This window comes from Colobus angolensis, unplaced genomic scaffold, assembly GCF_000951035.1.
Source record: "Colobus angolensis palliatus isolate OR3802 unplaced genomic scaffold, Cang.pa_1.0 Scaffold72, whole genome shotgun sequence".
NCBI lineage: Eukaryota > Metazoa > Chordata > Mammalia > Primates > Cercopithecidae > Colobus > Colobus angolensis.
In genome coordinates this window covers 4,286,604-4,312,051 of record NW_012120932.1, presented here as the reverse complement: position 1 = coordinate 4,312,051, position 25,448 = coordinate 4,286,604, and the positions used below count along the sequence as shown (strand labels likewise).

Below are 25,448 nucleotides of genomic sequence, written 5' to 3'. Positions count from 1 at the left end.
AGCAAAATGGGGCAGTAGAACTGATAAAATGTGGTATATTCATGTAACAATATATACATTCTTTTGAAAAAATTATTAGTAATATTTTTCTAACTGTACATATATGATCTATTTCACATTAAGAATGAACAAAATTATGATATGAGTAAAAATAACTCAAAAGCATTTCTAACATTAGCATGTATATATTTATGGAAATGTGTTCTTGGATAACGGGACGTTATAAAATCTCACCTGGAGAATTTCAGCCATAAGGGTGATACTATATTTATACTTCAATAAATCATTTTCTGTAATCAACTTTATTTAGTATCACTTAAAAAATGAATGGTACTTTCATTCTTATCCCTTTTAGTGTTTCCTAAATATTTTACTTTTGAAATGACAGGTCTTAGATATACTGGCTTGCTTTTTCTTATAAAATCTGTCATCTTTAGCAAATGTTTTAATACAATTTTGGGCACATATGCACACCTCGGAATGTGAGGAAAGAAAACAATCAGAAACTCTGCAGATTGACATTGTCTGTTTTCACAGTTGCTCTGTGGAAAGTTTGCTCTGAAGGACTGCCAGAGTTTAGAAAATAAGATTTATAATTTCCATGCTGACAGCCAATTTTAGGGATGAATTTTACTTTCATATTGTGCTGTCTCCAACATAATTTTAAAAGGATTCTGGAAAAAAAATAGTAAGATACAAAACTATACTAATACTCTCAGGAAGCACCTCAAGCACTGATTAGCAAATGTATCTTATTATTTATAGTTAAATGACATTTCTTTTTTTTTTTGAGACGGAGTCTCGCTCTGTCGCCCAGGCTGGAGTGCAGTGGCCGGATCTCAGCTCACTGCAAGCTCCGCCTCCCGGGTTTATGCCATTCTCCTGCCTCAGCCTCCCGAGTAGCTGGGACCACAGGCGCCCGCCGCCTCACCCGGCTAGTTTTTTGTATTTTTTAGTAGAGACGGGGTTTCACCGGGTTAGCCAGGATGGTCTCGATCTCCTGACCTTGTGATCCGACCGTCTCGGCCTCCCAAAGTGCTGGGATTACAGGCTTGAGCCACCGCGCCCGGCCCAGTTAAATGACATTTCTAATGACCAAGGACTTTCTGCGTAAACATCCCTGGGGAGAAGATTTATTGCACCCTTCTGTGACCTCCCACTCTGACTGCCCTCTCTTAGGCTGCAGTGTCTCTTGGTTCTACTCAATCATTGACTGAGCTGGCAAATAATCTGTTTATCATTGTCTAGGAAAGGCTGATGTGCTCCCCGACTTAGTAAAATGTTTCACCGCATCATTACCGGGCAATAAAAATAAGCTGAAATAACCGACTGAGTTGAACTATTAGTCACTTTGGGCAAAACATGGCCTTTCTTCGTGAGGCAGTGGCACATTAGTAAGATGCTCCAGAGGAGCCAAGGCTCCGGGGACACGTGTGTGGTGCAGTAAAACCAGCACATAAAGCAGTGAAAAAGGTAACGGCACTCATTTAGCATTGTTACAGTTCCGCTGGGCACGGTGATGAAGGGAAGCTCCATAAAGGGTGGTCTATTTAAAACTGGTTCCCGAGTGTGATCCTTTATTTGGGCCTACCTGGAAGACATGCATTTCAGTCCTGAATTCGCAGTCTTTTTTCAACAACCCTATGAAACAAAAGGGATCCAGCATGGTGACTATAGGGAATGATACTGGTTTATTTACCTGGAATTTGGAAAGAGAGCAGATTTTAAATGTCTTCACTCCCCTCTGCCACTAACATGGTAACTATGTGTGGTGTGCTGGGTGTATTAACTTGACTGTGCTAATCAGAACACAGTGTATACCTGTATCAAATCATAACATAGCATACCTTGAATATATAGAATTTTTATTTGTCAAATAAGTATTTTACATTTTTTTAAAAAGGGATTTATGGCAGAGTAGCAGTAGTGGGTGGTAAGGCCTGGGTCAAGCTCAGCTCCAGGTGGGAGGTGGGGTCAGGGAGGAAGCCAGTAAGCAGCTCTGGCCTTGCAGGTGTAACACTCTAGGCCTCTGTCTTCCCAAGGCATATTCCCTGTGTGTTGTCCCAGCGTCTTCCCTCTGTGTGTGTCTCTGCACCTACATTTCCCTTTTTCATAAGGACACTGGTCATACTGGATCGGGGCTCACCTTAGTGACCTCATTTTAACTCGATTACCTCTGCAAAGATCCTATTTCCAAACAAGGTCACATTCTGGGGTTCATAGGAATTTGAGGGAAAACAATTCAATTCATAATATCATCTCTGAAATAAGGACAACTTTACTTATGTATATACAATTTGGGTTGTGGTTGCTGAGTATCTATTTCAAACGGGTTACGGGCTCTTCTCATACTTTTAGGTCAAAGGGGACTTTGGAATCGATAGTGTATGCATGTATGTATGTATGCATGTATGCATGTATGCATGTATGATCATGGATCAGCCTTCCCATTTCTGTCACTGTGTCCCTATCTCTATATGGTTCATGATCATGTATGTGACTTTAGCTCCAAGGCCATACACAATCCAAACAAAACAAAAAACACAGAAACCGTGCTGGCTATTTTGACTTTCTGTGAAACTATTCTCTTTGTGTGTATATATGTATATTTTTTAGTTTAGTTTTTCAAGTGATTCTCCTGCCTCAGCCTACCAAATAGCTAGGATTACAGGCACCTGCCATCACGCCTGGCTAATTTTTTCTTTTTGTATTTTTGTAGTGACAGGGTTTCACCATGTTGGCCGGGCTTGTCTTTAACTCCTGACCTCAGGTGATCCATCTGCCTCAGCCTCCCAAAGTGCTGGGATTACAGGTGTGAGCCACTGTGACTGGCCATATCTCTCTCTCTCTTTTTCAGGGCCATCTATATTCTCAGGGTGTGTTTGAGAAAACCCCACCCCGTTTTTTTTGGCCATTGTTCAAGGGTTCAGAACTGAATGGGAATGTCTGTAAATGGATGTGATGGAGGCTGGAATGTGTATCAGCTTTTCATCATCACTGTAACAAATCACTAAAACATTGTCTTACTATCTCTCACTTTAGAAGTGTGGGAGGGCTGGACTGATGACCTTGCTTATAGTCTGACAAGGACAAAATCAAGGTGCTCTTGGGCTCTTTAGGAAGGCTCTAGGGGAGAATGTGTGTCCAAGCAAATGCAGGTTAGAGCAGAATTCATCTTCTTGTAGTTGTAGGAGCGAGGTCCCAGTTCATCACCAGCTGGTAGTTGGGGCCGCTCAGCAGCGTCAGGCTGCCTGCCTCGCTCTTCATGGTGCCCCGTTCATTTTCTAAACCAGCAATGCTGCAGAGAGACATTCTCCTGCTTCCAGTTCCTCTGGCTTCCCTCACCCACACCTCTCTTCTGTGTCTCTTCTGCCTCCAACCAAGTTAAATCTCTTAGATGCTCATGTGACTACACTGAGCCCACTGCATGAATCACGATCATCTCCTGTCTTAACATCTGCAACCTTAATTACATCTGCAAAATCCCTTATGTGATGTAACAGATTCACAGTTTTCAGGGATTAGGGCATCTTGGAGAGTCATTCTTGCTGCCACAAAATATTCCTCAATCCTTCATGAAATGTTGTTTGCTTTCATATATTTGTCTCTAGAGAAGCATCAGGTATTTTCTCAACATCCCTTCATGTTAAAAACCCTCAACAAACGAGGCATTGGAGGAACATACTTCAACATAATAAGAGCCACCTATGACAAACCCACAGCCAGCATCATACTGAATGGGCAAAGATGTGAAGCGTTCCCGTTGAAAACTGGGACAAGACGGGATACCCTCTCTCATTATTCCTACCCAACATAGTGCTGGATGTCCTAGCCAGAGCAATCAGGCAAGAGAAAGAAATAAAAGGCATCCGAATAGGAGGAGAGGAGATCAAACTGTCCCTGTTTGCAGATTATATGATTCTATACCTACAAAACCCCAACATCTCTGCCCAAAAGCTTCTTGATTTAATAATCTCAGTAAAGTTTCAGGATACAAAATTAATGTACAAATATTAGTAGCATTCCTATATACCAACAACATGCAAGCTGAGAGCCAAATCAAGAATGTAATCCTATTCGCAATTACCATGAAAAGAATAAAATACCTAGGAATACAGCTAACCAGGGAGGTGAATGATCTCTACAACAAGAATTACAAAACACTGCTCAAAGAAATCATAGATGACATACAAATGGAAAAACATTCCATAATCATGGATAGGAATAATAAATACGGTTTTTAACCATACTGGGCCACACTGCCCAAAGCACTTTATAGATTCAATGCTATTCCTATCCAATTACCAATGGTATTCTTCACAGAACCAGTAAAAACTATTTTAAAATTAATATAGAACCAAAAAAGAGCCTGAATAGCCAAGGGAATCCAAGGCAAAAAGAACAAATCTGGAGGCATTACATAACCCAACTTCAACCTCTCCTACAAGGCTCTATATAGTAACCAAAATAGCATAGTACTGGTACAAAAACAGACACACAGACCAATGGAACCAAATAGAGAGCCCAGAAATAGTGCCACAAACTTACAACCATTTGATCTTTGACAAAGTCGACAAAAACATGCAATAGGGAAAGGACTCCCTATTAAATAAATGGTGCTGGGATAACTGGCTAACCATAAGCAGTTCCTGGATCCCTTCCTCACACCACATACAAAAATCAACTCAAGATGGATTAAAGAGTAAAATGTAAAATCTGTCAGGTGTGGTGGCTCATGCCTATAATCCCAACACTTTGGGAGGGCGAGGCGGGAGGACAGCTTGAGTCTCAGAGTTTGAGACAAGCCTGGCAACATAGCAAGACCTCATCTCTACAAATAATAATGATAATTATTATTATTAGCTGAGTCTGGTGGCACGCACCTGTAGTCCTGGCTAATCAGGAGGCTGAGGCAGGGGAATCTCTTAAGCCTAGAAGGTTGAGGCTGCATCGTGCCATTGCACTCCAGCCTGAGCAACAGGTGAGACCCTGTCTCAAAAAAAAAAAAAAAAAAAGTAAAGCCTATAACTATAAAAACTCTGGAAGATAACCTAGGAAATACAGGAAATAGCATTTTGGACATAGGACATAGCAAAGATTTCATGACAAAGACACCGAAAGCAATTGCAACAAAAACAAAAGTTGACAAATGGGACCTAATTAAACGAAAGGGCTTCTGCACAGCAAAAGAAACTATCAACAGAGTAAACAGACAACCTACTGGAAGAAAATATTCACAAATTATACATCTGACAAAGGTCCAATATCTGGAATCTATAAGGAACTTAATTTAACAAGTAAGAAAAAAAAACTACCCCATTAAAAAACGGGCAAAGGATGTGAACATTTTCCAAAAGACATACATGTGGCCAACAAGCATATGAAAAACTCCTCAGCATCACTAGTCATAAGATAAATGCAGATCAAAACCACAATGAGATGCCATCTCACACCAGTCAGAATGGCTATTATTTAAAAGGCAAAAAATAACAGGTGCCGGTAAAGCTGTGGAGAAAAGGGAGTGCTTATACACTGCTGGGGGGTTATACATTAGCTCAGCCACTGCAGCAAGCAGTTTGGTGATTTCTCAAAGAACTTAAAGCAGAGCTACCACTCGACCCAGCAACCCCATTGAGTACACACCCAAAGAAGTAATAATCCTTCCACCTTAAAGACACATAGATGTGTATGTTCGTTCACAATAGCAATGACATAGAATCAACCTAAATACCCATCAACGGTAGCATAAAGAAAATGTGGTACATATATACCATGGAATACTATGTAGCCATAAAAAAGGATGAGATCATGTCCTTTGTAGCAACATGGATGGAGCTGGAGGCCTTTATCCAAAGTGAACTAACACAGGAACAGAAAACCAAATACCATGTATTCTGACTTACGAGTGAGAGCTTAATATTGAGCACACATGGACACAAAGCAGGGAAAAATAGACACCACAACCTACTTGAGGGTGGAGGATGGGAGGAGGGTGAGGATCGAAAAACTACCTACTGGGTACTATGCTCACTACCTGGGTGATGAAATAATCTGTGCACCAAGCCCCCATTACATGCACTTTGCCTGTGTAACAAACCTGCACATGTATACCTCTGAACCTAAAATAAGTTTAAAAAAAAGAGAAGCATCACGTATTTTCTGAAGGAAATGGGAATATATGTGAATATACATTGTCAAAGACTATAATGTTTGAGATTTTCTATTGCTTATTTCAGTAGTTTCTGGACCTATTCCATCTGGCCTGGGAGGCAGAGCTCGCAGTGAGCCGAGATTGCGCCACTGCACCCCAGCCTGGGCGACAGAGCGAGACTCTGTCTCAAAATAATAAATTAATAAATAAAAAAATAAAAATCTTAAGCTCTTCAGGTTTACTATGTGTCTGCTTAGAGGAAAAAGCATCCAACTAGAGATATAAATGTATCCATTAATAAAAGGTAATGGAGGCACAAAAGTTGATTTGAGCTAACAGTGATTCATCAATCACTGCTGAAGCAGCTTCAAATGGGAACTGGTTCAGGGACCCTTTCAAGAGAACAAAAAGGGCCAGCTTCTGTAAGGTACATATAGGAGCAGATTTGTCACTGGTTGTAGTTATACAATTGCCTTACTTGGTTGATCCTGCTGGAAAGTCTCTAGTTGTATGTTAACTGGTGGCTTCTGATTGGTTAGCCTTAAGTTTGACTTTTTTTTTTTTTTAAGCCATTTACAAGAAATAGCTCAAGTTAAAAGTTTTGCTTATACTGGTAAATCGAGCAAAGTTAAGGCCACTTACAAGGCTTTGTCTGCTCAGAGATTCCTCAGGCCATTTTAATTTTGTTTAACAATTTAAATATACACTGTGTGCCAGAGGACAGCTCAGTGAAGTCTTTGAATGTCTGTCACTGTTTATTTGGAAAAGTACATATTCTTTGTGAAACACAAATACTGATGAGGGTAAAATGCAATGTATAGGACTGTATGTAAATAGCAAGTCTTCTGTTACTAGATCTATATTTCTGTTTACATACAATTTTTATTACTAAGAAAGGTTGAATATATTTACCTTTCCAGTAAGAATTACAAGTAATTAAGTTACCTCCGTAACACCTCAGTGTTTAGGTACAGTGCAAAGTGGCTCTCTATATCTGTGTCCAGCATGGAATTTCTTACCTAGTTGAAAACTTTCTTACTTGAGAATAAGTTTTCTTATCATATATGTGGTGATATGGGATGATAACAGAATGCTTTAATGTACAGGCATCCATGCCCCCATGTGACAAGTTTTCTCACATGATTATTTCTCTTAACTGTGATTTCCAGATATATAAGCCTCATCTTTGGGCTCACAGGAGCATTCTAGAATACATAGCAGGGTTTTGCTGTTATTCCTAATGGTTCTTTTAATTTAAAAAAAAATCCAAACTTCCTTTATAATCAAAAGATCCACTTGTTTCCATTTCTTTAGCTTATGAGTTCTCATAGTCAGTTTGGGCAGAATCCCATGAACAGAGTGGCCTACACAACAAACAGTTATTTCTGTCAGTTCTGGATGCTGGAAAGTCTTAAGTCTGAGACAAAGCAGATGCAGTGTCTGCTTCATAGACCACAGTCTTCTCCTTATAACTTCCCATGGCAGGAGAGGCAAGGGAGTTCTCTTGGGCCTCTCTTGTAAGGGCACTAATTCCATTCATGAGGGCTCCACCCTCCTGACTTAATTACCCTCCAAAGCCTCCTGACACCATGACTTTGGGGCTCAGGATTTCAACATATGAATCTGGGTGGGAGGAAGCAAACATTCAGTACTTTGTACCAGTGTAACACCAATTATACTGGATTCATTTAATATGCTTGTCTCCTATTAATTAATATTTATTATTGTCAGTGTTTTGAAAGTACTTCATAATCAGTATATTTCCCATTACTCCTCCATGTAAAAAATATTTATGCATCTATCTATTTATAAACTGAGCTGTGTACTGATTCAATAGTATATATTTAAATATAGACTTAAATATATAAGTAATATTTTATGTAAGCCAATGACTTTAGACAATATGATTTGTTTTGTTTTTACAAGTTAACTGTTAGAAGTATAAATGGATTTATCTGTTGTAGAGATATGATTATGATATTGACATTTGAAAGTTTCCACTTATTTACTACGTATAGCTCAAATATATTTTCTTTTAATGTTAGATGAAAATATCAAGTTTATCTAAATTAAAAGGAAGTTAAACAGGAAGTAAACTTTCTGCAGATACTTATTTTTGTATTGGGAAGAAAAATTGATTAAATGGTTCCTGTTTTTTACAAACTCAAAAAGTACTAATTTCATGGCTAGAGATAAATTATTTCTCAGTATTAACTTGGTTTAAATTTGACTAGAGACTCAAAATGCAAAGCAATAAAGATAAAAAGTGGTTCCACTGCCAATGTCATTCAATTGCGTTCTCTTACCTCCAAAATAATAGGTGTCACCTGAATCAATGAGCACAGCCAACAGGGGCTGAACAGCGGTGTCATCGTCCACCACCACATTCATATGGCTCCATTTAGCAGATAAGGACACAGAGTGCCACTGCCCATCGTTTAATCCAGCACCTGGAGGAAAATCAGTCAGAGACAACTCTAAATTATGAGCTCTGTAAACACTTGAAAACAATTTGATTCAGATCACTGAATAAGTCAGAGAAGAGTGGTATTTACATGTTGATGTATCACTGAAAAAAAATTAACCACCTATCTTTAATTTAAAAATTTCATTTATTATGACAATAATACATGAATAAAAATATTACTCTTTCTGAAGAATCACTATAATAAATTCTGATAATTTGCTTAAAGTAACTAGAATTTAATTATCAAATATATACATTAGAAGCCTTTACAATGGGATAAAAACAACACAGTTTGGTTCAATCTTTAAATGCAAAACTTACTTGCTTCACTGAATCTATCAAAAATATTTTACAAGAATCAAGAAAGTGAGTTGATAAAAAATGTCAAGAATGATTGTGAAAAGCTTAGAAAAAGTTGACACATAATAATTGTACATACTTATGGGATGCAACAGGATTTGAAATGGGGGGAAAGATCACTGGATGTCTGGCTTACTGCACCCATTAATTACGGTAAATCCTGCTTTCACTGTCTGAGCTATTTTACAGCCCTGTAAATTATAGAAAACTGATAGTAATGCAAAATGACTTGTACCCATAGAAATGCAAATGACTTGTGCCTGGGGGGGTGCAGTTGGTTACTGAACCATTTCATATCTGTCTGTAATTCATTTTGGCATTTCTTATCTGCCTGTATGTGTAGTACTTTGAATTCTCCTCTGAACTGACTGTAACATCTTACTGGTTTCTTCACTGATTAATTAAAATCTTTAACATATATTCATGTGTTTCTGAACTAACACACTGTGATTATAGATATAATTATACTGTCTTTTAGAAGTTATTATTTGGTGGGCATGGTGGCTCATGCCTGTAATCCCAGCAGTTGGGGAGGCTGAGGCGGGTGGATCACCTGAGGTTGGGAGTTCGAGACCAGCCTGGCTAACATGGTGAAATCCCATCTCTACTAAAAAACAAAAAATTAGCTTGGTGTGGTGGCATGTGCCTATAGTCCCAGTCACTTCGGAGGCTGAGGCACAAGAATCACTTGAACTCGGGAGGCGGAGGTTGCAGTGAGCTGAGATCACACCATTGTACTCCAGCCTGGGTGACAGAGTGAGACGCTGTCTCAAAAAAATAAAATAAAATAATAAAATAAAACAAAATAAAATAAAACCTATTTAATATTTGATTAAAAATGCTTACGAAAAAACTGGAGGTGTACTTTATATATGTACAGTATTTTTATATATTTACATTCACATCCATATTATTTTATGATTCTTAGTAGTAATTATGAAATTAATCTTGTGAAATAATTTGGTAACATAATGAATTGTCTTTGATGGTAAATTTAAATGTTAAGGTATTTAAAATCACTAGAGGTGTTGTGTTTTCTTTTACTTGGTAATATGTCAAAGATACATGCCAATAAATGGTCTAAAAATAAGATTAGCTTCATGAGGCCTATTAAATTAACATTGCACTGAAGTTTAAAATTACACGAAGATCAAAACTATTTCAGAAGTTACATATAGCATAATAAACTTTAGACTAATAGAAATTTTCCTATAAAGGTAGCATTTTACTTGATAGTCTTAGGAAACCTGTAAATTATCAAAATGACTGTGCTTGATTTATTTTTCTTCCTAACATGCATTTATGTGAAGTCAGTATATTATTAGCATTTCAAATGTAGTACTTCTTAAAAATTAAAAATTAACATTAAAATTTTAGCTTTCCATTTTAACCTTCAGTGATGTATGAAACAAGCAGAAGTAATAATAAAGTGTAAGAAAATAAATTATTCTTTAAAATCAACCAAGAATCTGGATGTCTTCAATGTAAAACTAGGCACTGTCTAAACACAGTCTCGAGGATTATATGATTCGGCAGGTCTCTGTGCCTTTTACCTTCTTTGAACTTTTTTTTTTGTGTGTGTGTGAGATGGAGTCTCGCTGTGTCACCCAGGCTGGAGTGCAGTCTCAGCTCACTGCAAGCTCTGCCTCCCGGGTTCACGCCATTCCCCTGCCTCAGCCTCCTGAGTAGCTGGGACTACAGGCGCCCACCACCATGCCTGGCTAAGTTTTTGTATTTTTAGTAGAGATGGGGTTTCACCATGTTAGCCAGGATGGTCTCGATCTCCTGACCTTGTGATCTGCTCACCTCGGCCTCCCAAAGTTCTGGGATTACAGGCATCAGCCACCATGCTTGGCCCCTTCTTTGAATACTTTTATCATCCTGTGAATTGTAGAATATTGAAAGCAGGCAAATGATTATTGTCCACAGACATGCAAATGAATTTCGTCTGGTAGAAATACAATTGATCTTCTTCCTGGTTCCTCTACCCCATCCCATGGAATAAGCCAGTTTTGCACGATGCACAAAATCATTGCAGCTTACTGCTTATATATCTTTGATTCTTTGAACCTGTTGTAACATCTTACTGATAATGAGTTAAACAAAATCTTTGACATGTTCTTTTTATAACTGCAAAAAGTACCCTCTTTAAGAATATCTTTTGACAAATAAAAGCAGATCTTTGTGTAATTGTTTTCATGTCTATCACCCACATTTGTTTCCTTTTTGTTTTCTATTAGGTTGTATTTGGCCTTTGGCCATAGTTTATGCACAAGAAAATCAGATACAGTGGAATCTATATTTTAATGGGAAGTTATTAAATTAATTGCCCACAACATAGATATTATTTTAAACACATTTGAGTGTGAAGATGATCTCTTGTTAACAACTACAACATTTTAATGGCAGGGGCAAAATATCACACTCACAAAGGCATGAGCTAAAGCAAAATCCTGATGAGATTTAAGAACTTTAATTATATTTAATTCTAGTTATTGTGCAACCCAGAAGTGGACAAAGTGCTTGCTCAGCACCTCATTGAATCCAGAATATATGCAACTCATCAGCAGTAAAGCTGAACCAACTACTGTAGGAAAAAAATTGAGGGCGGTCTTTGAAATGGGCAAAAGAGATTACTGGATGTGGAAAGATCAGCTGACATTACAGGATTGTAAACCATCATCTTGCACTGGGTTACTTTACAGCTGTGTAGTGACAGAAGTTAACTTGCAGAACGTTGATAATAATGCAAATAATGCTTGTCCACAGAGATGCACAGTGTGTACAGGGAAGGGATTGGCCCTTCCCTGTGGATACTGACAAGTTCTGCTAGGTTTGCATCTCAGCATCTCCTTTCTGACTATAAATGTGTGGTACTTCTTTAAACTGGCCTTACTGGTGTAAGGGTAAACACAAACCAAAACAAACAAACAAAAACTTTGTTAGTGCTAAAAGGGATACACACTTTCACTCACTTTTTTTCCTTACAGCATTTCTTTCAGAAAACTGGTAATTGTACATCTGTAAAATCTTAAAACAAACAAACAAAAATAACAACAACAAAAAACCTTATTTAGCCTCTTTCTTGTTTCCAGAAGTGTTTTTCTTCAGGACCTTGGAGACATTTCTTTGAAATGTAAACATCAAGAAAGGTAGTGCTCCTAACTGCTTATCTCCCTGGGAGTTTAACAGAGGTGCCTGGCTCCACTTGTCAAAGAGACATGAAGGAGTTTAGTTTTCCTGTGTATAAAGGAGTGTGCCTCCCCAGTTACCAGGTGAATATAAGATGGGCTGTGTAGCAAAATGGTGCTGTCAAGTCCTCATACTTGAGGACACGTTGTCCTTTATCTTTAGGAACACATATGTAATGGGTTGTATCTGTCTGGCTACAGAAATGGATGAAATTTGTCTTTGCAATCACATTAGCGATTGCCTGAAATGTGCATCACAGTCTGGCTTAATACTTATTCCATAATAAGACTATTTCTTTTCTACCTTGTGAAACTGATTCACTATGTTGGTAGGCAATTTTATCTTATTTCCTTAACACCAGTTCTCTCATTAATTAATGAGTTAAAGAAAATCTCTGACATATGTTCATTTTGTATCTGTGTGTGGGTTATAATTTTAACCTTTCTTGGAAAAAATCTTTTTCGTGAAGAAACGGAAAATAGGTTTGCATTTGTCAACGATAAAAAAATATACATCCCCTCTGAATATCTGTTTTATCTCCCCTAAAACACCTGTGTGACGTGGCCACAGATTGTAACACCCAGGGCTTGCCTGACTGTTCCAGAAGTACTGAGATAAGGCCCCGCCCTCTGAATTTCTTCATAGGTCTTGATTTCATACCACAACATTTAACAGCAGTGTAGTCACGTGTGCCTCTTACAGCCAAAAGGAATCTTTTCTTGAGCATGACAATCCCCTGGTCTCAAGCGGAAGTCAGCCTCTTCATTTGTGCCGCCTTCTTTTTCAGATCACGTTTTTTTTTTTTTTTTTTTTTAAAGCCCCCATTTGGTTCTGATGCCAGTTTAGGCACAATGTCGATTTAGGACCCAGCGCTCCTCCTGTGTGCAAATCCAGTCATCACAATCCGGCAGCTCTGTAGTTAACAAACTTGCCCACATCGGACTGCATGTGAGATTAGTTCCCATCTACTGTTACTCAGTCCGGCCCCGTGGGATTTGAGCCCCGAACCTAGCAGGGATGGCAAAGCATTTGCCCAACAAAAACAAGCCCTGATGGAGAGTGGGGATGAGAGGCCTGTGTGTGTGGTGGGCATTGTGCTAATAAAATCAGACTTCCTTCCTATTGTCCTCCTTGCAAAGGAGATCTGAGGTTTACCATTTCACAAGTGAAAACAGCTGAGGCTCAGGAGGCTTGGTGATTTGCATTTCAGAAGGGCAGTAAGTGGAGGAGCTGAGATTCTTCCATGGTGCTAGGCTATCCCAGAAAACTAATCAGCCATCAAAAAAGAGTAAGAACTCTTGGTATTTGCATCTTTCACTGTAAGGTGATAGTTATCAATTGCCTACTGTGTATAGAATATTTGTGCACAGACCCTAAGAGGAGAGGCGGGGCAGAGAAGGGAAAGAAGTGAGGACAGGAGAGGAACATGCCACTGGGTGTTGTCTGTTCCATGAGGTCCTGACCCTAGTTCTTTGGGATGGAGGCTGGTATATGTTTGTCAGGAAATGGAGCTTAAGGGTATTACATATTTTCCTTGTATATGGGAAGGTACATCTGCAGAAATATGCATTTCATATTTCTCATATATAGTCATGTTGGTCAAAAGAACACTTTAGTGACGGCTGTGTGTGCCACACAGGAACAGTCTAAAAGGAAACAGCAATCTCTTCCTCTAGTGGGGGCTTCGAGCATCTCACTGCCTCACTCACTCACTCATTACCAAATGATTTCATGTGGATACGTCAGGTTTATGGGAATACAACTGTTACCTGCTGTGACATTCCTTGGTGACTGTCCCGGCTGGAAGAGACTCAGTTTGAGCTTGCCATCCTTAAGAAAGAGGACGAAACTCCCTGAACCACGTTGAAGTTCGCCGAAAAGCAAATGTCCTGCTCTGTTCCACGTTCGAAATTGAAAAGTGACAGACACTTTATCCTCCCCAGAGTTGCCCGGCAGAGCTAGATAACTCCTGGAGCTCAGAAAAGTCACAGGGACAGTCTGTGGCTGTGGACATGAGAAGGACACATTTCCCTGTAAATCAAACAAAAGGGCACATTGAGCAGCCTTACAGGTGGTGCTTCTATCTAATTAAAGCCAGATTTTACAAAGACGTACAAGGCTTTTTATCAATCCAGGATTTTATAAATTAGTCTGCCTGCTAAAGCCGAAATCTATGAATGACATTTCTCTTCTCTTTCAGCCTAAGTATTATTATAATTGGACAGACATCCATGTGGCTTTCTGTGTGTATGTGAGAAATTCTCCACTTCTCTACTTCTTCAGCATTAGTAAAGGAGTCTCAATATAATTTTAGTTCAACAGGAGTTTAATCTGTGCCAACTATTTTCCAGGCCCTGTGCTAGCCCTGAGGATACAGCAAATAACAGGACATTTTCATACTCTCAGTCTTTCTCCTGAGCAACATTTGGTCTTCCCTACACAATCCTCAAAATCTCCTTCGAACCAGCTTACTATTTTGCTGGTTCCCTCATTAATTAATGAATTGACTAAATCTTTGACACATGCTTATTTGATATTTGCATGGGTCATATTTTTAGCTGTTGGAAAATTATATTTGACAGTCTTTCAAATGTTTTTCAGATCTAATAGTTATATACAATGTTTGCATATAGTATTTTTAGCATGCAAACATTGATTTTTATATAGTCAATTATGTCTCTATTGTATTTTACAGCTTCTGAGTTTCCAATCTTCGTTAAGAAAGTTTCATACTACCTTAGGTCCTACGATCTCATAGATTTTCTTTAAGATTGTTGTGGTTGGTTTCTCCTCCTCCTTAATTTACATATTCTTAGTGTGTATAAGATAGTGATCATGCTTATTTTCTGCCTTATGGACACTTGTTTGTTCCGGCAAAATTTCTGAAATAATCCCTGTTCCACTGAATTGAGCCACATTCCTTATTAATAATAACTTTGCACATAAACTGGGATCTTTCTGAGATCTTGACTTTGTTCTTACTTCTTCATTCCCATCCACTACCATACTGATTCTAGCATAGCAGCTTTTCGTATGTTTTAGTATCTGGTAAGTCAACATCTTACTGGGCTTTTTAATGTTTTTGTTTTGCTTTGTTTGGCTGGTGAAAGGAATAAGCAATTCTTGGGCATTATTCACACATAGGTATTTCAGTTCCAGAGAAAAACCCCAGCAATTCTGATTTTACTTGGAATTTCCATGGATTTATTTATATTAACATAGTATAGATGATTTTAGAAAAAGAATGTTACTGGAGCAAGACAGATAATCTAGGGTAGTGGCTCTCAAACCTAGCTAAACAGCTGAATTGCCAGATGCAGATGCAGACCAATCAAAATCCCAGCATCTGGGGGTGGATCCAGGTAACGGTATCTTTTCAGTCTCCTCTGGTGACTCCAAGACAAAGCCAAGTTTAAGAACCACACTGATCCAGGGGCGAAGCAACGTTCAAAACTGAATGATATTTTTAAGAACCACACTGATCCAGGGGTGAAGTAATGTTCAAAACTGAATGATATTTTAAAAACTTCTGCCGCAACGTACTTTAGAAATGGATATAATTCAGTTATCATTTCATTATAATCTTTAATATACACTAACTGTATACATCAATCAGAACATTTCTTCTTGACTATTTTTAGTTCTGCTGAATGGGAAATAGTTTTCATTACAAGAAAACATTTGCAGAAGAAAATTTAAAAAGAAAACATTTGCTGTAACGAATTGAATACCAAAAGCTTAGAAGTAAGTGGCGCTGATCCATAGTACACATTTAATCACTGGACTATTCCATATTTTTTATCTTTTATCAGCTGCATATTTCTTGAGCTCATCATTTACGCGGGTAGCTGCCTGCTACAACAGAGAGGCAGGGCTTCTTGCCACAGAGGAGTGCTTGTTAGTCGATTTGCCAACAAAATATATTTTTAAATGTTTTCCTTTTATATATTGGAACAACTATTTTCCTTTTATATATTGGAACAACTATTATACAGAACACATCAAATTGTAGTAATTCTCAAAATGGAATTCCCATAATTAACATTGTATATCCATATGCACAATTTGGAATGAATTGTCTTTTTGTTTTTGTGTGAACCTTACACATTTAAATAACCTCATTCAATGTAATTAGTAAATAGTTTTCTTGAGGATGATATCCAGAACCCAGAAATACCAGTGTAACTGTGGTTCTCCTTATTGGCTATACTCAATTAATAATTCCATCAGTGAACCCATCAGTAATTCAGAATAACATGAAATGTGTATGAAAACCTGTGTCTATTTTCCTCAAATAGTCTTGTCTCCTTGTGTCATAAGGCCCAACTCACTCTTATTCACCTCAATGACAGTGTATTTGGAAATAGCTGCATAAAAGTTAGGGTGAGGAGGAGGGATTCTTCTGAACACCAAGGACCGGCAGATAAAAGGCAGCTTAATGTTCAGAACGTGTTAGGTTAGGCTTCTTGACACGGATGCCCACTGGCCAAACACATCTTTGCATCTGTATCTGAGTAACGCATCTCCAATAAAGCCAACTTCAATAACTGGGTCTTTTTTCTTTTTCCAGTTAAGCAGCACTTAAACGTCAGTCTCTCCACAGACAGAAACTTTAGGTAGAGGGCTGTTCCATTTATCTCCTTCCTCTTTTCATTTCTTTTTCATCTTGTCAAAGGAAGCTGTGCTCTGTGGAGTCTTGTTATCACTGTTCCCTTTGGTGTTTCCTTTTTCATGTATCTTGATGGTATTTTTCCTTTTTATGATCTCAGCATGGTGCTGTTCATAGTAGAACTTAGACTTCAAACCCATCTTTGTTTTTTCTTTACCTTCTTGGAAAGTTCACGGGCTTCACAGCTGTTTTTCCCTTTTCCTCATGCTAACCTAAGTGATATATTCACCGTGTGGCCTGGTGACAGAGTCAGAGATGTTTCCAGGTTTTGGTCCTGCAACCCATGAGCTAACTCCTCCAGCACAACACAGGAAAGCAAACATTTTTACAACAATACGAATGAATATTCCCATGATGTGCTTCTGAGAGACACAACTAAACAGGAGCTTTCACTTTAACCTCAGCTTAGATATTTCAAACTTTAAACATTGAAAGAAGTTTACTAACTGATTTGGAAGTATTTCCAGTTGACCAGGGAATAATAGATCATTAGGGATTGCCATTGCAAAATAATTGGTCTCCTGTGAATAATAACACCAAAAACACATGAGACATACGCATTCTGATTTCCATGTAAAAATAGAAAGTTATTTTATTTCATTTAAAAATGAAACAACTATGTCCCAAGAGGCATATTTACTTTATAACTTTGTATGCATAATAAAAAATTACTATATTAGGCTGGGTATGGTGGCTTATGCCTGTAATCCCAGCATTTTGGGAGGCCGAAGCGAGTGTATTGTCTGAGGTCAGGAGTTCGAGACCAGCCTGGCCAATGTGGCGAAACCCCGTCTCTACTAAAAGAAATTAGCCAGGCGTGGTGGCATACACCTGTAGTCCCAGCTACTCGGGAGACTGAGGCAGAAGAATGGCTTGAACCCGGGAGGCAGAGGTTGCAGTGAGCCAATATTGTACCACTCTAGCCTGGGCAACAGAACAAGACTGCATCTCAAAAAAAAAAAAAAAAAAAAAAATTGGCCGGGCACAGTGGCTCACACCTGTAATCCCAGCATTTTGGGAGGCCGAAGTGGACAGATCACTTAAGATCAGGAGTTTGTTACCAGCCTGGCCAACATGGCGAAACCCCATCTCTACTAAAAGCACAAAAATTAGCTGGGTGTGATGGCGGGCACCTGTAATCCCAGCTACTCAGGAGGCTGAGGCAGGAGAATTGCTTGAACCCAGGAGGCAGAGGTTGCAGTAAACTGAGATTGTGCCACTGTACTCCAGCCAGGGAGACAAGAGGGAGACTCTGTCTCAAAAAAATAAATAAATAAATAAAAATAAATTACTATTTTTTTTTTTTTTTTGAGATGGAGTCTCGCTCTGTTGCCCAGGCTGGAGTGCAGTGGCCGGATCTCAGCTCACGGCAAGCTCCGCCTCCCGGGTTTATGCCATTCTCCTGCCTCAGCCTCCCGAGTAGCTGGGACTACAGGCGCCCGCCACTTCGCCCGGCTAGTTTTTTGTATTTTTTAGTAGAGACGGGGTTTCACCATGTTAGCCAGGATGGTCTCGATCTCCTGACCTCGTGATCCGCCCGTCTCGGCCTCCCAAAGTGCTGGGATTACAGGCTTGAGCCACTGCGCCCGGCCGATAAATTACTATATTAAATGGGCAGCTGTTAAAGTAAGAGTTGATTCTTAAAATATTATATGAAATGGAGACTTCACATGAATAATTTTTAAATGCAAATGATAAAATGTTCTTTTTTCTTTCTTTCCCATTAGGCTTCCTTACCATCATGAGGATCTGTGGTTTGTGTTTCTTGGCTAACTCAGTAACATCCACTCCATTATAATACAGATTTTCTAAACACCCATGAAAGCTTTGACGTGTGAATGCCCGTGCTCTTCCAGGTGTCGGAATTCCCCCAAAGCTGATCTTAGAAAGAAAAATGACATAAATAACATTGTTTAGTGATTTTTGGATTACGTGTTTAAAGCATTTATAATTAATAGCTCTAGTACTAATTGTCACAAATCCATTCCCAATATCTTATATTTCCATGCTTGCTAATTCCAAATGAAGTGTTCTATCAGAGTGGCAGCTGTTAATACCTTTATTTCTGGCACCAGACAGTTCTGAACAAACTTAAAGGAAGAAGTCAACACACATTTTCTACCACATCGAACATTTTTCAGCCATGTAGTAAATGTTATGTTTTGTGGGTCAGAGGATCTCTTTTGCAATACTCAGCTCTGACACTGGAGTACCAATGTGGCCACAGACAATACATAAAGAGAATCTGTTCCAATAAAACTTTCTCTTTTGAACAAAACAGGCTTTTAATTTTTTTTATTAAAAATGGCCAAACTTGGTCTGATGCCCATAGTTTGCCAACCTCTGCATTAGATATTATCTTTTGCTATTACATGGTTAAAGTAATAAAACTGAATAATCTGATATAGGACTAGTATCTTCAGTTTAATATTATATGCCAAAGTCACTTAAATATCATAGGTTTCTGGTTTGTTCTGATCCTTCATACACTTTAAGGTGTCCTGTGAAGGACGGGAAGAATAGATGCTATTTAACAGTATAGCTTAGATGCATATGGGCAATGGGTTGCAAAAAGAATTAATGCCTTAAAAAATATCAGGAAATCGTTTATATGTGAGCTTCTGACTTTCTTGTTATTTAATATATCTATTGGTGTATATCTTGTTAACTTCTCAAAGTGGTCCTAGTTAACGCTATGTTGGTTAGGATTGCACCAAGACAAGAAAAAAATCCCCCAGGAATCTGCATAGTCAAACAACAAGTGTAATATACCAGATGAAATTTCAAATGAAATGTATTCAAATGAGTACATTTAATAACATTGCTTGCTGCCTTGATATTTCTTCATTTGTAGATTTCCTAAACCTAACACTGACTGTTTACTTTCTTTCAAGGTGGAAAAGATGATCTATAATAATAAATTGACCTATTAGAAGGCATAAACAGTTTCATAGTACCAGGGCAGACATACCTATTACTATTAGTCAACTTAGTTACGAATTACTATAAAATGGCATTTCTCTATGCAGTTAGCTTATTTTTCAGGTTATATATATATATATTTTTTTCAGGTTATATTTAATTTAAACTATATATCTATAAGAACCTCAAAATTAAGATCCAAGTAACTGGATTCTCCCTTTGCTTGGAAATGATGAGTGTGTTTGTCCACGGTGAAGTTGACCTGCGTGTCGAGGAGCTCAATGAGGACAGAATGCCAGTGCTGGTCGTCCAGCAGGCTGCCCAGGGTGAGGGTCACAGGAGCAATAGTGGTAGGCAGCTTAGCATTGCCTTAAAGGAGAGGGAAAAAAACACTCAGTTATTTCTGTTCAAAATCATGGCTTCCCTTTTTTAGTTGAGCATCACAGTTTGCATCCAACTTTCCATCTTACAGAGTTGTTTTCTCACTTTCTCCCTATCTTGAACACAACATCCTTACAGTTTTTATTTCTTTAAGTTCAATTCTACACTTTGTTGAAATTTTTCTTAGTAATTTATTTTTTCTATTACTCATGACATTTATATTTACACTGCAAATATTTTCTTTCTTAGAACCTCATTATCAGCATTATCTCATAATTTTATAATGATCTATTCTTGTCTTTATGATATGTGTAATCATATATTACATATACATTATACACACATATGGTGATCTTCTTGCATAGTCTGTCAAAATATAGGCTGTTTACAGAAATCATACTTAGGATATGTACATATTACATGCATCTGTTAGTAATGCTCTTAAACTTTCACTTCCATTTGTTCATTGCAGTTCTACTTTGCGCTTACTGTCCCAGAGTAACTATCACTTGTGTATTTTTTTATTTCTTAAAAGTGTTCTGGTTTAGATGATAAATTATATGGTCATTTTATCTAACTGTGAAAAGATTGAGTACCAACAAATGTACTTTCATGTAAACAGATTTTTTTAAACTACCGGTATAAAAGTTCAAGTAGTTTTTTACCTGAATTAAGAAAAAAGACAAGTTTTCCTTTAATTAATTCCAGAGTAATGTGATTTCCATGTTGTCCTTCTCTGTGAAGTAGAATTCCATTGCTCTGTATGGCTTTAAATTTCAAAGAAATAACGTCCCTTACTGGTTTTAAAGGTTTTTTATCAAGTTTGTACAGCAGAGCACTTTGTCCATCAAAATAAACCACCTCAGATTCTAGGAAAGAGGGTATTAAAAAGAAATTCTAAATATAAATATGCCATACAGTAGCACACTGAAAATGTGTGCATCAATATGCCACACCACACACACATAGACACACATTGCATTTCTAATCCATTCATCGAAGGAAACAACTGACAATAATATATTTTCTGTTGGCATCATGAGTTGATATACGTAATACCCACTGTTAGATTTTTCTAACATTTTCTCAAACTTCATCATCTAGAAATGCTTTTATTAATCTACTCCCAATGGCTCTTATCTTTAAGATAAAAGCAGCCCATTTCTTCTCATTCTATTTGATTAAAAACAATCAGGAAAGAAGTTGTATTTTACTACATAAAGTCTTTATTTTAAGGTCATTATTTTATTTTATTTTGTTACACTTTTAAGTTCTAGGGTACATGTGCACAATGTGCTGGTTTGTTACATATGTACACATGCGCCATGTCGGTGTGCTGCACCCATTGACCCGTCTTTTACATTAGGTGTATCTCCTAATGCTATCCCTCCCCCCACCCCACAACAGGCCCCAGTGTGTGATGTTCCCCTTCCTGTGTCCAAGTGTTCTCATTGTTCAGTTCCCACCTGTGAGTGAGAACACGCAGTGTTTGGTTTTTTGTTCTTGCGATAGTCTGCTGAGAATGATGGTTTCCAGCTTCATCCACGTCCCTTCAAAGGACATGAACTCAATCCTTTTTTATGGTTGCACAGTATTCCATGATGTATATGTGCCACATTTTCTTAATCCAGTCTATCATATATTAAATATCAGTGTCACTCAATTTAAATACCTTTATTCATTCCCAGTAGCTTTGGCTTCTCTTGATTCTTACACATGTACCTACTTTACTAAAGATTTTGTCTGTTTGTAAAGACACACACACACACACACACACACACACATATCATACTTACTAAATACTGCTTTAGACATGTAGTAAATGTATTTTAAATGAGATGACATGTAATATTTTTCTCAACCCTCGGCTAACAGTACAGTACTGCTAATGAGAACTGCAATGCGTCAACTTGGCTAGGCCATGGTAAACAGTTTTTGGTTAAATACTAGATGTTGCTGTGCAGGTATTTTTTAGAGGTAATCAATAATAAATCAGTAGACATTGAGTAAAGCAGGTTAAACTCCATAATGTGGGTGGGCCTCATCCAATCAGTTGAAGGCTGTAAAAGAAAGAAAGAAACCTGAAGTTCTCTAGGGAGGAAGGAATTTTGCCTCCAGACTACCTTTGGACTCCAGCTGCAATATCAACTCTTACTTAGGACTTGCCAGTCCCTACAATCAAGTAAGCCAGTTCCTTAAATAACTCTCTCTCTCTCTACACACACACACAGACACACACACACATGCACACATCACACATCCTATTGGTTCCGTTTCTCTGGAGAGCCCTGACTGATAAAGGCACAGAGGTTTTGTTCTCTTGGATGCTTTGTTGAGACAGCATGGCCTTAACACCTCTGGTTTGGTTCTTCCTGCTGTAGCTTGTCAGAACTCCAATGCTGCCACACTCTCTCAGCACTCTGTCAGGTCTTATAATTTCACTATAAATGTCAGATATGTCCAACTCATCAAAAAACAAGTTGTTTTATTTTATCAGTAATAAAAAATATTTGATATTTGTCAAAATCACATGAAGAAATTAGTATTACCCAGAAAATCTTTTTCAAAAGTAAAAAGAAAAATAAGCAATTGTCCTTTGAAACATATATATATATTTTTTTTTTTTTTTTGAGACGGAGTCTCGCTTTGTCGCCAGGGCTGGAGTGCAGTGGCCAGTTCTCAGCTCACTGCAAGCTCCGCCTCCCGGGTTTACGCCATTCTCCTGCCTCAGCTTCCGAGTAGCTGGGACTACAGGCGTCTGGCAACTCGCCCGGCGAGTTTTTTGTATTTTTTAGTAGAGACGGGGTTTCACCGTGTTAGCCAGGATGGTCTCGATCTCCTGACCTCGTGATCCGCCCGTCTCGGCCTCCCAAAGTGCTGGGATTACAGGCTTGAGCCACCGCGCCCGGCCAGAAACATATATTTAATAAATGATGCATGAAAATCCAGTGAAATATGAAACTATTTGAAGCTGACTAGCTGATGTCATTCAAGTCAATAAGATGGCATTATTTGTTTAATTATATTTAATTTCAAAAAAATTACTAGTATTTTTTGCATGGCTATCCATTTCATTCACATTATCTGAAATATATATAATAAACTGCACTTCAAGAATTGTCCATTTTATATATCATTTAAAAATTTAGAAGTTTGATTTTCTTACATTGGGCTAATGTACTCATATGGAATTAATGTATCAAGTGCATGATGAATAAACACATTCTGAGTAAATTGTGTGTAAACTAAACAATTATTCCTTGTTATATAACTTATTATATGTTCATGATAAAAACAAAACTCTCTGTCAAATGTAAATGAAGATATCTAAGATTATTATTCCACGGCCATAAACTAAGGGTAACTTGAAAAAGACTGACTACAGACTTCCACAGTTTTAGCAACGCCCTAATACTTCAGTTTTTATCATGTCTTTATTTGTTGCTTAAAGAAAATGCTAATATTTGAGCTATATTTTTTCAGTTGACTACAAAAAAAGTTTTCTTCCCAGAAAGGTTTTTTCTGGATTATTGCAACCTATACGTTTCTTTTTCTCAGTCTGTGTTTACTATTACTCTCCAACAGCAGTATTGATCTTCTAAGGCATGTGAAGTATATTTCCTGGAATGTTTCCCTCAGGCAAATAGAATAGTAAAAAACGTATCAACTGAAAGAGACATAAAGCAATGACCTTGAAACTCTTTTGTCCTTTAGCTGATACCTTGATTTTCTCTTCATTGTAACTGCTAGTGCTTGTATCTAGAAATCATATAGCTCATTATGCATATTTTAAAATAAAAACAGACGAATGAATTGCACATTCAAACTTCCTAAAATGTATAAAACACTCAACTACGATTGGTGAAGTCAATACACAAAAATATGAAACAAAAAATGACGTTTGGGATGGAAAGCATAGAGTTCAGTAAGTCAACAGCAATGAGCTCGCCAAGATCAGCGCTGGAGAGGGGCAACTCCCACGTAGTCCCTCTTGAATAAGATCCTCCCACTGGAGAAGCAAAATTTCAAGTCTTGGTGCTTAGAAGTAATGCCAAAAGGTAAACTCTTTTCCCACTTTCCACAAAAGTCATACTTTTAGCATTTTAAAACACTTGCAAGAGCAGAGAAAAGTTCTCCCAACTGGTCAGGTGCAGTGGCTCATGCCTGTAATCCCAGCCCTTTGGGAGGCTGACGCGGGCAGATCACTTGAGTCCAAGAGTTGGAGACCAGCCTGGGCAGCATGGCAAGATTGGTTACACTTGCCTATAGTTCCAGCTACTTGGAAGGGTGAGGTCGGAGGATCGCTTGAGCCCGGGAGGTTGAGGCTGCTGCAAGCAGTGATTGTGCCACACACTCCAACCTAGGCAACAGAGCAAGACTCCGTCTCAAGAAAAAAACAGTTCTCCTACCTAGCCACAATCAATACAAATATTTCCCTACAATATATATTTGAATAAAACACTAAAATAAAATAATTCCAGTAGCACATTTAATATAATCTTTTATCAGAAACCTGTTGGAAAAAATCCTTTGTATGAAATTCAATTGTATAAATAGGAAATGTAGTCGGATAATGGAAAATTAATGTCACTTATTTTGTTTACAGTAAAATCCAACGTTCCTCAAAGTTTTCAGAATAAAAGACTTGCCATTCAAAATGAATTAAGAAAACCTAGCTTGTGGTTTAAAGTAGGAAGTGCTTTTCTAATTTTATATGAATTTAGTTTATAGTTATTAGCTTTATTAATTAAGATTATAGTTTTGACTGCTGAATCTCTATCAGTATTAGCAATGTGAATCCGACACGTTAGTTTGTCACCATTAGATCAGGAGCTACATTTCCTAGTACACTAGAGTACTATGTGGGCCTGAATCCCGGTTCCATCCTGGGTAAGTTACATAGCCTCTCTGTGCCTCAGTTTCCTCATATGTGAAGTGAGAACACATACACTCCTCTCTCAGAAGGTTGTTGTGAGGGTTAAATGAGTTAATATTTGCACTTTGACAACAGTGCTGGGCACATGGGGTGCCCTCCGTGGACATCTGCCTCATTATTACTGTCAGGGTACCGGGCAGAGAAAAGAGGTGGAAATTAGTTTAAAACAGCACATAGGGGATTTACGGGAAAGTAGACAGCTTAAAATGATAGCAGATTTAAGTTCTGAAGGACCTAGGAAATCTTCAGTTTCCATGAGGAAGAAGAGATTTACAACCGTTCATCCACACTTACACAGCCCCTTCTCTGCCAGCCAGCTACTTCCTGGGCTGACTGACTTCAATCACCGGTGACCTCAGTCTTACTCATA

At 38.1% G+C, this 25,448-nt stretch overlaps 1 protein-coding gene across 1 annotated transcript in view; it reads right to left on the bottom strand.

Moving 5' to 3' along the window:
• Positions 1-25,448, bottom strand: part of CNTNAP3 (contactin associated protein-like 3) — a 251,219-nt gene that overhangs the window by 82,607 nt on the left and 143,164 nt on the right. Inside the window, exons 5-9 of the mRNA XM_011927535.1 lie at positions 20,808-21,011; positions 19,946-20,130; positions 18,577-18,720; positions 13,940-14,201; positions 8,458-8,601 (exon numbers count right to left, since the gene is read on the bottom strand). Of these exons, the coding sequence (XP_011782925.1) occupies positions 8,458-8,601; positions 13,940-14,201; positions 18,577-18,720; positions 19,946-20,130; positions 20,808-21,011 (939 nt within the window). The remainder of the gene's footprint in view (positions 1-8,457; positions 8,602-13,939; positions 14,202-18,576; positions 18,721-19,945; positions 20,131-20,807; positions 21,012-25,448) is intronic.